Genomic DNA, 14892 nt, shown 5'->3' on the forward strand with positions numbered 1-14892 from the left:
CCTATTTTTGCAAGTTTATGGAGCGAAGTCCATATACTTGCAAAAAAAGGAACTCGACCAATATTTTCCCAGTACGGACAAAACAAACTAGTTCGATTAGGTTTTTATTATATTGGCTCTCTTTCGCTGGGTTTTCTTTTCCTTAACTCTTGTTTATCGCCAAACAGAGCAAGAAAGCCGCGGCCATTACAATGCTGACGTAAAATTCGTTTTGGAACTCTGACACTCCATGACTACATAAAAAACATTTCAATGGAAACAGATAATGGGAACGGTTTCGCAACTTATATACGCTGCTTCGTGACCGGTCCATCTTAGCGGTCCGTATTGCAAATTCGGACCGCTCAGAGAACCAATCAGAATTCTCTCCGCTCAATGAAAAAAGCCAAGGACTTGGGATGTCGTAGGAGACAAATTCATAACTTGAACTACCTCTCCAATTTTCAGGTCTGTGCGGTACACAGTTTCTGAGTTTCTTGTCGAAACGTTTCACGCAACTTTATAGATTTTTCTATGGGGCCGTCAGGTGGTGAACCAAAATCAAGGATGGCACAGTCGGTTAGTGCGCGGCCTAGGTGCTAGAGGTCCTGAGTTCGAATCCCGGATCTCGCATCCTTGTTTCGACTTCTTTCCTTTCCGTGTAGCTAAGTAGCTTTAAATACCCGTAAAGCGGAGCACTGATGGAGAGGGGGGAGTAAAATGAGCGCACCATCGACCTCAGGTTTGTCAGTTGAATTACTGTTACGAGTTATCGACGTAAAATATGGTTACTTTACTTTACATCTGTAGTTCACGTGACCCAGAAAGCGCTTACTCTTCACTCGCGAGACAGGGGCACCCAACGAGAATATTGTTCGAAACCACTTAAAAATACAGTTGTTAAACGTATTTTAGTATTTAAACGGTAGATATAGGCAAATTTTTATCCCCTAAAAATTTTTCATCTCTTCGGATCTCCGAGCTGAAAGTCTAGTGATCTGAAAATTACAGGGATCAAACCTTATCTTTTGGAAAATTTCAGGCAGAAAGAAGGCTCCCGAAAATTCTAGGTGACCTTTTTAGGGTAAAAATCTGTTTAAAATGGGCAATTATACCATTTTTTAGATGTTCGAAAATCCTAGGCCAGGCAGGCAAGCAAGAAATTTTACAACAAATGTTCCGCCGAAAATTCTTGACCTCAAATCGTCTTCCGAACAGATATTTTCCGAAAATAGCTGTTATTACAGTTGAGCCCACGTTTCAGCGGTGTTAGTTTCAGAGCGCGCGGAAGCGAAGCTTTTGGGTCAACTTTCGATCAAGACACATGGAAGGGTCTAGTAAGAGGTTTGGCGCGCGAAATGCGCAAAAAATAATGAGTTCCCATCCAGAATTTCTGTTTTTCTCAGAAGAAGAGAAACTACAGCTGTTAAATGGAAGATTCCCTCGCCATCTGACAAAGCCTACGCTGAAAACGTGGCTTTCTTATCGAGTAGGGACAGCAAAATATGGTTCTGCTTCGAGCGACGTGGGCTCAACTGTAATAACAGCTATTGACGTTGGGTGCGGTGCCCCTGGCGAGACTGTAAACATGAGTATAAACAGTAATGTACTTGAAACATTTAACCTCCAAAGAATCGTAAGGGGAGACATTTTCCAATCAAGACAGATTTCATTGTCTGGTGTCAAGCAACTGACAATTCGGAAATTCAAAATGCTGTATTTTCTAAACCAAAAACGTAACCGGTAAAAAGGATTCATTTCTCGGTCATCTTCAACCTCGTATAGGTAAAAATCCGTCTGAAAGACTTCCCGGTTTTCATTTGATGTAGTCACTGTGAAAACAACTGTTAACTGGCATTATATATCCTATAAGGAAGAAAGGTCTTTTTGCGGAAAATGCGATCAAGATAGATGAACTACTCGAAATTATGAGTGAGAAAATAAAAACTTCCAAGGGATATATTTCCGCTTCTGCTTCGGAGGAGGATTCTGAATAATGTAAAATCAAATAAACTTGATTGTCCGATCAGTGGAAATACTCTAACACAAGGTGCAAGACATCCAATTAATGAACAGAAATAAATCCACAGCTTGTCACATCTACAAAAAAACTGTTTTTGTTCACGTTCTAATAAAAGTTTTTTTCCGAGGCAGATAACAGACGTATTTTTTGAGCCCATTTTTGCGTGACGTAAAATCAGCAACTTGGCTGGCTGACGCCGCAAATTCGCTGAATTTGCAATGCCTAATCATGTGTTTCCCGCCTTTTGAAGGGAAATAGGATGTTCTAGTTAAGCATGAAAAAGTTTTTTTTGGTAATATGAGGTCCTCAGCACACTTTGTGTTGTGTATCACCGTGCCCGTTCGGTTTTTTCCCGACCCGGTCATCCTTGTAAATAATGCACCATCCCTTATGTTAATAAACATCGTCTCATTTCCTGCTGTGAATTCACTTACTCCTCCTTCTTAAAGTTATTTCTCACGCAAACACTTTTGGACATTGATTTATAAGCGTTTCAGCAATTCCCCTCCTTTCTATAGTTTCTTTAAGGGAAACCACATGTAGCCAAAGACTGCCGACTTTAATTCAAGGACAGCAGCGGTTCCACATCACCAAATCATCATATCCTGTTATACAGGAAGTACGTGGATGGGTGCATGAATCTGGTATTTGGACTTTAATCGACTCAAAAGTGTTCTAACATTGAACACTTTCTCAAAATCACAGTCAACTCCTCACAACTTGAGCCTCTGACTTTATTTCTCTTTCTCAAAAAGTCAAAAAGAAATTTAGGGTGCGTTCGATTGACTGTATTCCGGAATAGGAATACATGGAATACAAGTTGGAAATGCTTCGTTTTTGCGGAGATTCACATTAAAATTGTCAAACATTTTCTAAAATGCTATTTTAAACATATTTTTATCATCCTTGCAGCTTCAAAACCCGCCAAACATACCGTTTTAATCATCACTCCACGTATTCTTATTCCGGAATAGGGTCAATCGAACGCGCCCTTAGACTCAGAGAAAATACTTGGGATTTGGCAGGAAGCTAGGTTTGACAGCCCTGGACAGCCCTGACACTGGACAACAATTTGGAACCAAATGTGTAATGATATTACTAACATTTTTCCACGAACAGCTTCCACTGTTCTGCTTTTCAATCCAACAAAGTAAAATCCTGTCCTTCAATGGTAACATCAACTTGACAAAAGCATCACCGGGATGGTTTAACACATTCCATGACTGAAAGAGATTTGAAACAAAATTCAATGCATTTTAAATTTGAGAATAATTTCGTCAAGGAAAATTAACAACAGCAAGATTTCGTTTAGCAAAAGTTGCTTAACTGATAAATAGTTCTCGCCACTTTAATGAAGTACTTGTACAATTTATACCTTTGGTTGAACATCATGTCCTACAAATATTATGAATGAACACTGAATAGTTGCAAGCCAGTAAGTGTAACATCTTTGAACTCTTAATTTGTAAATGATGATCTACGTGTGCATGTACATCACATTGTCTCATAACTTCAATAATATTACAACAATAGCCAGCGAACACAGACGAGTTTCCAGCCGTTGTTTCTGGGAGAAACGACTGCATTTGTAGGCTACATAATAGGGACTTAAAGATCTACGACGCGGTGGTCAACGAGAACGCCACGAAACAACAATCTCATGGGGGGGGGGGGGGGGGTACTTTAGGAATTTCTGGGTGGGGATGTGCCGCTGGGACCCTGGAACCCTTAGCCTATACCAGAGCTAGTTTCAGCTGGATTTTGCTACCCTATACTAGAGTAAACTCCCCAAAGGACTCCTATCCTAGAGTAGCTGTTTTCCAGAAACTGAGGTCACTAGCACAGTCTAAAGCAAAGCCAAAACAAAACCTTATACCACAATCGCTTCTGTCTTAAAAAAGGATTTATTTATACTTGTCCAGATTTTTTCCATCAAGTCCTAAATTTCAGGTTAACATAATTGAATAAAGAACCGTCACGAGTGTTGCTTTTTGGGTGCAACAGCAAGAAAACTCGACTTCCTAAATAACCTACACGGGTACAACCGAAACAACAATGCCAAGCAATGCCAAGCACGTACGTACGCACTATCAAGACAATGAATTAATTGTTTAATTTTAACAAGTATTAATACCACCGATTTCCGTTTGAGTCCCGATTTTTGACAGTTAATAATATCCAGTAGCGTTTTACGATAGTCATATATCAATGCTGTTCAGGCTGAGTCGTGAAAATTTAAACTTGCCGATTCCATTTCTTTTTAATTTTTGAGTAGCATTGCGGTTTTGACGACAACGTGAGCGTTCAAATGTGAATCTTTCGTTCTCTATTTTTGCTCTGCAACCGCTCGTACCAATTTATTTTTAGGATGCTTCGGCCACGTTGTAAGACGCAAACGAGATGGCCAAACCGCGAGAAACTTACGATAGCGCAACGTTATATTTTGAGGTGACGTTTTCGTCGACGTCGGCGTTGTAGATCTTAAACTCCCTAATAATTATACAACAACTGCAGTGCCAAAAAAAGCAGATGCAACACAGCATACAGATGTATGCGCCAGCAAGAGAACTGGTGGGCATAAATAAAATAGGACACGTAATTTATTTTAAATAAATAAATAAATAAATGTTTACTTGATGCACAGGTCCTTTTGTGGGTTTTTTACACACACAAAGAAACCTAATACTTTTTCTAGAATCAAACAATGACATTATCTTTAAGAATCAGCACTGACAGGAGGCAGGCCACAATTAGCTTGTTACATGTATATACTAGTTGTGCCTTGCGGCAAGTGCCAACGAGGCAAAATTGTTTTATGTCTCTGGAATGTGTGAAAGTTTGACACAGAGGTAAAATTATTTTACTATAAATGAAGGTAGGAAAGGAAGAGTTTGAAGTAACTCTGATAAGAGTCTTGGTCTTGAAGGCATAATTTGAGGAATTCCATAATTTCAAAGTGTGTATATGTTGAGGGAGTTTTACTTAAGTTCGAAGCAATATCTTGTGACGTTGAAGTGTTACCTTAGGTTTACTGGTTGTTTGAGTATTGTTTGAATAAATGTGCGCATGAATTTTCGTTTCATTTTTTCATTCAATCAAAAAAAGATAAATACAACAAACGTATGAAGGTTTTTGACTGAACCCTTGGATATTACATCGATTACACTTTATTTACACACTTTGAGAGTGTTCTGTCTGAGTCCAGATTTTAACGTAAAAACGTTATACTCTGTCCAGAGAAAGGTGGATTGCTTTTGTAGTGGTATACACTGTCTCTGGTTGAGAATTTACTCTAAAACAAGAAAATGAAGGTTTGATTATCGAGCAACTGCTGCCATAAAGAATAAGTGACAGAAAAAGCACTCTGCGGTGAACATAAACCATGACAACTTAAATGGTATGCTGAAAGTTAACTATCAGTATAAACACAAGCTCAACTATTACACTGATGGCGTAAAAACTTTCGGCAGCCCCTTGTAGGGAATGTGTTTCATCGGCGCAACTCAAACTTTCACGCACGTGGTGATGAAGGTTATAATAACAATAATAATAACAGCACTGTATTTCACATTGAATGAACCCTGAAAAGCAATGTCTGCTAAGCTAAAGAACCCAACATTTAGTTGTCGGCTTGTAACGGCGATTAACCAGATAATAAATGTATTGAACGCAATAATCAAGCAATATTGTCTACCCCCGCTTTGTCCAAGCTGTGAGTGGTTTTAATTACGCAACGCTGGAGTTCAAGGACAATTCTTTGTGCTATAAGAAGATGTGTTATAGTAATTTGTTCAATTCTTTGATCTGAAGTCTTTAAAAACATGGCAATCGACGAAAGAAAGCACTGCTTTAAAATTGACAAGCGAACACGCTGGTTCGAAATTGACAATTAAACACGCTGGTTCGCAAGCGAACACGCTGGTTCGAAATCGACAAGCGAACACACTCGTTCTGTCCGAAATTTGTAGGTATAACCCTATTCCTTGATCAGCCGCTGCTTACAATTCAATTTACAAACACGTAAGGCAACTACAAGCGCCTCCAATCTCACCAGCTGAATCGTTCGCTGAAACAACACACAAACCACACGGTGGAAGCGACACATGCAAAAACGTGACGTCACTACCCAAATATGGAGTATTACTTACACCCAAATATGGTCAAAAAAGGGTCCCTTACGCTGAGATGAGATTTTTCTTCTGTAATCACGTACGGCTCTATGATTTGCCAACTCGACGGCCGACCCTCTGGGGTCGGCCGCCTCGTTGGCAATAATTATTTTCAAGCACCACTGAGTCAAACTTGAACAGGGACCAAACAGAACGCTTCAGCTAGTGGTCAATGCAAAACTTAAACCCATCATAGGAACTCCATTAGATATAAGCACACAAACACAAAGAAAATTTAGCTGCTTTCCTCCATGCCTGGACAACAACAAATGAATGTAGTTATATTTGTGGAATGCAGTTATGGGGACAAGATCACTAAGCTGGGGTCACAAAAGGTTTATGCTTCAGTTTTAGGGACAAACAACTTTTCATTGCTCCTTTTTTTTAAAGAAAATAGACCTACTGCTAGTCGGCAGGGGTTTCATTAGAAGCTGGTTATCACACTAGAGGTATACCGCCATCTATGTTGTCAGAAATTTGTCTCTCAATGCCAGCTACTCTGCCTTGATTTTCACTCAAACCCTTGTAAAAGACAAGAGTGACCGCCGCTTACATTGATTAGCCTAGGTATCATGCGACATTACTAAGAAATGAAGCAGCGCAACACCGAAACACTGAATAACGTTTTAGGCCTGATATTTAATCTCAAATCCGACCTTCGTCTGTTTAGTATTCAATGTATGGTGGGGTCACACGTGATTGAGTAAACATACGATACATGTACTTAGACCTTGAAAATATGTCACATATTAAAATGATGTGACTGCATTTCAAACCCAGTCTCCAATCTTCACTCTGCTTAGTCTGCATTTTGTACTGACCGGTTGCATAATGGCCCTAGTCCAGCCTTTTGCTACTGTTAAGTCCATGGTACCACCAAATATGTGAATTAGGGACAAAATCGTTAATTCAGGGAAGGGTAGCAGGCTGTTTTGACAAAATAGAGAACGTTTTGGGCAACACTTATTTCAATAAATCCACCATCACATCTGGTCTGCTAGCTTGTACTTTGATTGGTAACATTTGGATTCTTTATAAAACTCACCACGTAACTGTCCATGTTGTCCAAATTCACAAGAAAAGCATTATTCCTGGAAATATAAAAAAAACAACGATGTTCAAATGCACTCAAGAATTGCGTTGGCCGACATTAGCCGACGCGTTGGTGGGATCCGATTTTTAACTTTTACCCTATAATCATGGACATATCAAAAGCAAGTTACAAGGCCACATCAGGTTTCCCCGTACTTATATGCAAATCAGATCGAGTGCTACATGATTTCTGTCATGCATTGTGCAATTTGCACAATGTGAGAGTAAGTGAATTGTACATGTTTGGCATAAATTACTGTTAGTTACAAAAGACAACATCTGATTGCTCAGAGGTTTACAGCTCACCTTGCTCCAACTAGAAGGTTGTTGTGGTTTTCATCAATGGAAAGTACATAGTATGTGCTGGTGTTCACTCCGTTAGTCTTAAAAGTTTTGATAAACTGCTTGATCTCTGTAAAAAAACACAGAACATTTCACAAGAAACTAAAACATAATATCAAAAAATTGAGTGAAATTTCACTGTTACATGTGGTCATCATTATTAATACAATAAACACGATTTCTAGGCTTAAGGAAATATAATGATGATTTGGGCGAGTTTCATTCCCAGAGACTCTATAGGGAATGTCTTGGGTAAAAACTGAAATTTAATGTAATTGAAATTGCAGGCAGGGGTGTCTCAAAAACACAGACCTAAGATTTAAGACCTAAGACATACCTAGAAAAATCTCAAGAACTGCAGACCTTAAGATCCCTACCAAATCTCAAAAACTAAGACTTAAGACCCCTGTCAAATCGCAGAAACCAAGACTTAAGACCCCCACCAAATCTCAAAAACTAAGACCTGAGACTAAAAGAATGTTGCCGATAATAGAGCAGGCACTCAGTGTGGAAAAGATCTCTGCCTTTACAGAACCGGCAGTACTAGTTTGAACTCTGCGATCTCTCGAAGGCCAGTTCGGTCACTCTCCACTTTTCCGGTTCGTATTTCAAAAATTGATTTACAGTTTAACTTTATTGCAGGGTCAAAAGCTCATGTTTGTGAGTTTTCATTTATGCCATGAAGCACACTTTTCAGTAAAAAGTCAAAATTATCCAACACAACCCTCCTAGAATTATCAGTGGTTGCCCGATATGTATCTACAATCGTTCGTGAGGGCACTACATTGTAGGGAACTGTGACTTGAATTATTGCATTAAAATGTAATACCCCAGTGACTAAAACAAATGATTTAAAGTCAACTGGTCTCATTTTGACAACGACTTTTTCAGCAGTAAAACCAGTGAGAAAATTGTCATGTATGATTTCGTATCGATAAAGACAAAACATAGAATTGATCTTTTCCTAGGGAGGTCACTTTGCAGAAAGGACAAAAGTTTGTATATGCAGTTTTTTTGTCAGAAATTTTTTTTTTCGGCCCTTGTGAACTTGCTCAAAACGACAATGATCAGTAGATTGGCAGCACTGTTTATTTCAAATACCATTCACCAATCCTAAAATATGATGACTATATTTTTACATCAGAGTTCAATACAACTCAACTCATGTCCTGAGTTGCAATTTAAATTTCCAAAAGACTTGCCATTGAGCATTTTGCATGAGCTTGCTTTGTTCTTAGCCACCTTGGTTGTGATTTCTTCAAAGATCAATTTCAACATCAAAAAGAACTTGTGGGCTCCATCATCAGCAACATCATTTATTTAAGTCTAAGGTCTTAGTTTCTGAGATTTTGCGGGCATCTTTGGTCTTTTGTCTCTGAGACTTGGCCATGCAGGGTCTTAGGTCTAAGTTTCTGTCATTTGGGGGGGGTCTTGTAGGTCTTCAAATTGCAGCATTTTTGCCAGTAAAAACATTAAAAATTAATATTAATCAAAAATTGGTCCAATGACCCAATGATATTTAAAAGAGTGACTTAAATTAAATCAAAAATTGTGGTTAAAACTGATCATTCCTTTCTTTTCATTATGCTGGCAACTGCCCCTCTGCCCCACCCCTAATAAACCCTAATCCTAAAAACATATTTTGATACATTATATGTTAAAACATGTCACATTAAAATTGTGAACAGGGTCTCTGATTACAGTTTAAATGATTAATTTTGAACACCAGACATCTTTAATCACTTCCAGGATGAAATCTACAGGTTAGTATCTAATGACAATTCATTTCTGACAAATATGATGTAATTTCTACTCAATTTTTTCTTAACTTAATTGTTTTGGGTGTACACATAAATTTGAAAATAGCAGAAATCCTTAATCACTAAATGACAATAAAATAAAGGTTATTCATTACTTCATCAATTAAAAGAACTGAAGACACTTGAGCACTCAACAGTTGCTAATGAAAAAGTTGTGTTGATGATCAATTACATCTATACAAAGAATACAGTATTGAATCCACTGCAGGGGTGAGAGACAACTGTAGCCAATTTGGGAAGAAAAACATCTGAAACATATTATTTTAAAATGCTCGATGAGACAAAATGCCTTTTCAAGAAACCCCAAAAACTGCTGCTTGAGCAACAGAACAGTGGGAAACCCTGATGCGACTATGTCATATTTAAACTGCAAAATGTAAGCGTCATAACAGACTGGGCTCTTACTGCTTGTAAACAAAAAAACAATCACAGGTATAAACATATTACAACCGTATTTTCACAATCACTTGTGTCATTAAGGCTCAATTACCAGCCGCTGTTTCAAGAAAAGAGCCTGCACTCACCAATTGAGAGCCCAAAATCAAACATATTGTATCGGCTACATTTAACCGTATGGGACTGATCTCAAGTTAACATACTAAATTACGAGGAACGAAATTTCATTCAAACTTAAAGGGGAATACTGTACATGTTTCAGATACCAAATCCAGTGATTGAGAAATGAACTACTCATGCAAAATTATGCTGCTATCCCACCAGTAAGCCATCAACCTTATGGCGTACTCAGCTACTTATTGAAGACAATTACACTGGAAATAACAAATTATTCTCCTATGAGGTGAATTCATGTCCAACATTTTATCTATCTCTACCACAGGGGTATCTGGTATAGCCATCTATTTTGGTTTTCAAAAGACATCATAGGGGATATGACCAGATGTTGGTCGTGTTTCTCAATAGGGAGCTCAAGCAAGAACTTTTTTGAGATGTGGACGGCAACTGGAAGTGAGCTGTTTTCCCTTTTAGCTTGTCTTCACACAACTGCATTTACATTGCTAAGTATCATTTCTCCATTAGAGATGATTATTATAAAAATCTGGGAGACACCACTGTCCTAACTTGCGAAATGGTTTCTTCTGGTTGCCATCCACGTCTCAAAAAAGCACGTCCTTATTAGCTCCCTAATAATGGAAGGCAGTCATGTTGGCCCTGGAGGATTTGAGGTCTGTTCTTGTGCAAACATTAAATATTCCTGTATATTTTACTTCAGTTAAATACATTGTACATGCATGTAACATGGCTGATGATCGGGCAAATGAAAACCAACTGATAATTTAATTCACTATAGTTCAGCTGGCCTTTTGCATTTTTTTTTTGTACATTTGTATTAAAATATTTCTTGATAATGACCAAAACAATAAAAATAGCTGTTTATTCTATATTCTTGACGTGGTCTTTAATTTAGGTGTATTATCAAATGCATCTTAAGGAATTTTACTTTACTCCTTTATTTTAAAACCACGACCCCATAACCTCATACTGCTTTAAATGCTATCGTGTAGGTAAATAGAAATATATCAATTTATCTATCTATACATCTGGAGTGACATTAAAAATTAATGCCCTGCAGCCACTATTGTCTGATCCTTACTGTAGTGGCATTGCTTGAAGAACAAAACACATGCATTGTAACAATAATAAGGTGGCCATGCAAGTACTTTATGACACCTTTAATTGATACATGTAACAAGTTGAAGTACAAGTTGAAAATTTATTCTTACCTTACCAGGGAACTACAGATATTACTGTAACTAGTACTTTGCGCAAAGGGAAATTTGATTCTTTGCTATCTTAATGCGATATTGTTTCATTGAAAAAGCCCCAGTGAGACGTCACTTTGTCTTGTTTACATGCTTTTTTTAAAACTTAGGTCTGCCGAGACATTTAAAATAACACTTCCTCTTCCCAACCAATGTATCTCAAAGGCCTTAATCTTTCAGGGAAGGAAGGATTTAAACTCAAATCTCCTGCTTAATTCTTTAATCATTCCACAGTTTTATACCCGATGGTCTGTATTTTAAGACATAATCTAGCTAATCAAACAAGAAGGCCTACTTGGAGTAAATAGGTAGAAAATCTCTAAATCTCCACAGTATCAAATTTGTTTCACATCACAGAACAGCTGTACATCTTTCTACGTTTTTTTTCAAAACTTATTGAAAAATGGAAAACTTTTTTTTTCTTCATAACTTCAATTTAGGTGTAAAGCAATTTACTCATTTTCCAGACCATAAAATTATCGGCACAATGACAAATTATCTTTCAGGAAAACTGAAGACGGCTTTGTGTTCTTGACCTTGGTAATAACATATCACAATGGAACAATCTGCATCCCAACAGAGAGGGGAGGAGGGGAAATTTTGAGAGCACTTTGCAAAGAGCTCCAACACTCACAGGGGTGGTTTGGAGTGAGAATGTGGCCTTAGACATGAAAAGCTGTCATTCACAGAATTTGTACTAATTTTAGTCTCAAAATTTGTTTTAATCAGGTCAATTCCATCTGGTTTTTAATTACAGACAGCAATGCAGCATTTCAATCAGATCACCAATTTTCATTGCATAAGAAATCTCAACAGCACAATGATGATTTCTTGCTTGCTTGCTTGCTTGCAAGACTTTTAAAAGTGGGACGCTTGGTTACACGTCAAGGGATTCCATGTAGTTTGTCTGGAAACATATCATTGCATTATTTCTCCACATCACACAGGATCACTATCCGGTTATGTTTAATTGATACTCTAGAGAGGGGAGAGGTGATTCACATTTCAAACCCTACATAAATCATATGAGAAGTGTGAACTTTCCCCAAAAAGAAATTGCTTTACTTAAGACAAATACATGTATGAGATTTAGGACACCTCACTTAGATTAAGCCATTTAAGCTACACATGCATGGATAAAAGTCATTCCGAAAAGGCCAAACCTATTACCTAACACCAGGGATTAGTACTGGGAAAATTTTATCTGTAAACAGCATCTCAATTTTCAAACCTCATTAAGACTAAACTTTTCACTTGAATTTGCTATTCAAAACATCCTAAATTAATGTTGTACTCGGCCAGTGCCTGTTAAATAGTTTTGCAGTAATTTCATTAGAGCCTTTTCTGTTTAATTCATAATCTTGTTTACATGAAATCTCGATGAAAGGATAATTGGAAGCAAAAGAGCCCTCGAGCTGTCATCTCATTAAATTTCCCGTAGTGTTAAATCTTAGAAATTTCGTTGTATGCTTCAGAGAGAACGGAATGCGATTTAACTCGGTCCAATAGTTACACCAAAGATTCGTCCTTCGCAATTCATTAACCTTATAAATATTTCATTTCCACACAAACACATTCAAAAAGAGAACGAGCTTGCGATTTTTTTTGTTCGCAACATATACCTATGCAAGAACTTACGGGTACAGATCATCATCTATATATAAAGCCTATATAAACTGCCGAAGTCCCAATTACTTGTACCGCGAGGAGGAAATTGCTAATTGTCGCTATGCACAGAAATGCAAACAGAAATAAAGTTTCATAACGAACTTGACAACTCTAAACACTCCCTTTAATCTGTTTGTCAACGAAGAACATCCGAAGTCCATTCCAAAAAAGCGAAAGGGTTCGTTGCCGAATATAAAGTTTAGAGGGCATTTGTGAATTTAATAAATGCAAAGCCATTGATCGGTTGATTAATATTTGCCCCACATTTTGAAGTGTCTTTAATAACGCCCGTTGGCAAAACCAGGATCGGACCGGACCGGACCGGACCGGATCGGATCGGATCGGATCGGATCGGATCGGACCGGACCGGATCGGATCGGATCTGATCGGACCGGATCGGATTGGATCGGATCGGATCGGATCAACAAAGTTCCCCACCAAAAATAGACACATGTCATCCCTGAGACTTTCTCTCTTGTGTAGTCGTCTCGTCATTTATTGAGACTCATCGATAAGGTTTTTTTCAGAGGTGAGGACAGATTCTGAAGCGAATTATGAAGGGGAAAGATACGATGTAAGGAATTGTCCCAATAACTCTCAAGAAGTAAATATTAAAGCTCATATTTTCTTTGTGTGGTCTACGCTAGTGACTTTCATACAAGCACATGGTGAACAACTAGTCTTTATTGTTATGCCCGGATAAAGGTCATGTGTATGATTACAAACCGCATTGGAAATTTGAAATTGCTCTACAGATGGATCTGTATAGCTACAGCAAGCAGCTGAATTTGTGTGAACATTAACTAGCCTGTGTACATCCGCCTCCTCCCCTGGAAAAAATCGGGGAGGAGGCGGATGTACACAGGCTAACATAAACCCGAGCCGTGTCAGCCGAAACTGGTATTTACGCATGCCCAAGCGTTTTTGTTTTCTGTCGTGTAAGACGCCATCAATTTCATCATTTCGCAACTACTTCAATCGCCACCTTTAGGATTCCTTCGCGGAAATATCAGTTGATAAAACGCAAAGGTTGAAATGACGGATGGAAAAAATGACCTTGAAATGCTTTCAAGTGCAGGGAAGTGGTTCAAACGAATTAACATTTCGAATTCCATCGAGTGAGGCCTTCCAATGTTTAAAAGCAAATAGTAAAGTGCTAAGATCCAGACTAACGAAACGTTTTCCAACTGGGAGAGTACAGTTTGCTTTGTATGAACTATATAACAATTCATTCTTTGATAAATGAATGAAATTGCTTTCCTCTGGGCAACTGACTGAGACAAAATGAATAGGCCTTTTTGCAGCAATTCGTCACGTGATCTCATTTCGTAAAGTTCTGATTAAGTTGGTTAAGTCGGTTTCAAATTTCCCTCCTTGTTGATCTATCATAGCTTATGCTACCTGCAATAAATATAAGATTCTGAATTCCTTTTCAGACGTTTCTAATTACGAATATCTCTTTGGAGGACAAAATATTTTCGGTTGAAACAAAAATACTGCAAAGCTTAAGAGTATTAAATGGGTTATAAAATCTGGACCCGCAGTGGTATTCGTATAAAGATTTACCTACTGCCTGACTGATACATCATCTGTTCATTTCTGGAATTCTTGCAGCTTCAGGTTAAAATGTCACATTTAATGAATCGCTGCAAAAGGACTATTGAGCAGATGAAGTTCAAAGTAACTTACAATCATAAATAGAAGCGTCATCGCCGACAAATTTGTATTCTTGTTTCCTGATTGGCCCTTCAACCTGCTTCCATTGTTTTGAAGACGTTGCGATGATTTTCAACTATGCGAAATTATTGAACCCAGGGGAAGGCTTATACGTTGCTACTTGGCTATTAATGGGTAAGGTGTAAATTTCAACATATTAAACTAAACCAAACGTAATGCGATCCAAAACACCTCATATGGGACATGTCATTTTCTCAAATGAACAGATGTAATAACATAGAGGGCAAAATTACTGAATACTGATTGGTCAATGAAGAGGGCATTTTTTCTTAATTTTGCTT

The 14892-nt window shown here is 38.0% G+C and overlaps 1 protein-coding gene across 6 annotated transcripts in view; it reads right to left on the bottom strand.

Moving 5' to 3' along the window:
• Positions 1-14892, bottom strand: part of LOC138028521 (semaphorin-5A-like) — a 530961-nt gene that overhangs the window by 34942 nt on the left and 481127 nt on the right. For all 6 annotated transcript variants that reach the window (XM_068876139.1, XM_068876205.1, XM_068876407.1 and 3 more), the window contains exons 3-5: positions 7570-7675; positions 7217-7262; positions 3106-3225 (exon numbers count right to left, since the gene is read on the bottom strand). In XM_068876139.1, the coding sequence (XP_068732240.1) occupies positions 3106-3225; positions 7217-7262; positions 7570-7675 (272 nt within the window). The remainder of the gene's footprint in view (positions 1-3105; positions 3226-7216; positions 7263-7569; positions 7676-14892) is intronic.

Source organism: Montipora capricornis, chromosome 1, assembly GCF_036669925.1.
Source record: "Montipora capricornis isolate CH-2021 chromosome 1, ASM3666992v2, whole genome shotgun sequence".
NCBI lineage: Eukaryota > Metazoa > Cnidaria > Anthozoa > Scleractinia > Acroporidae > Montipora > Montipora capricornis.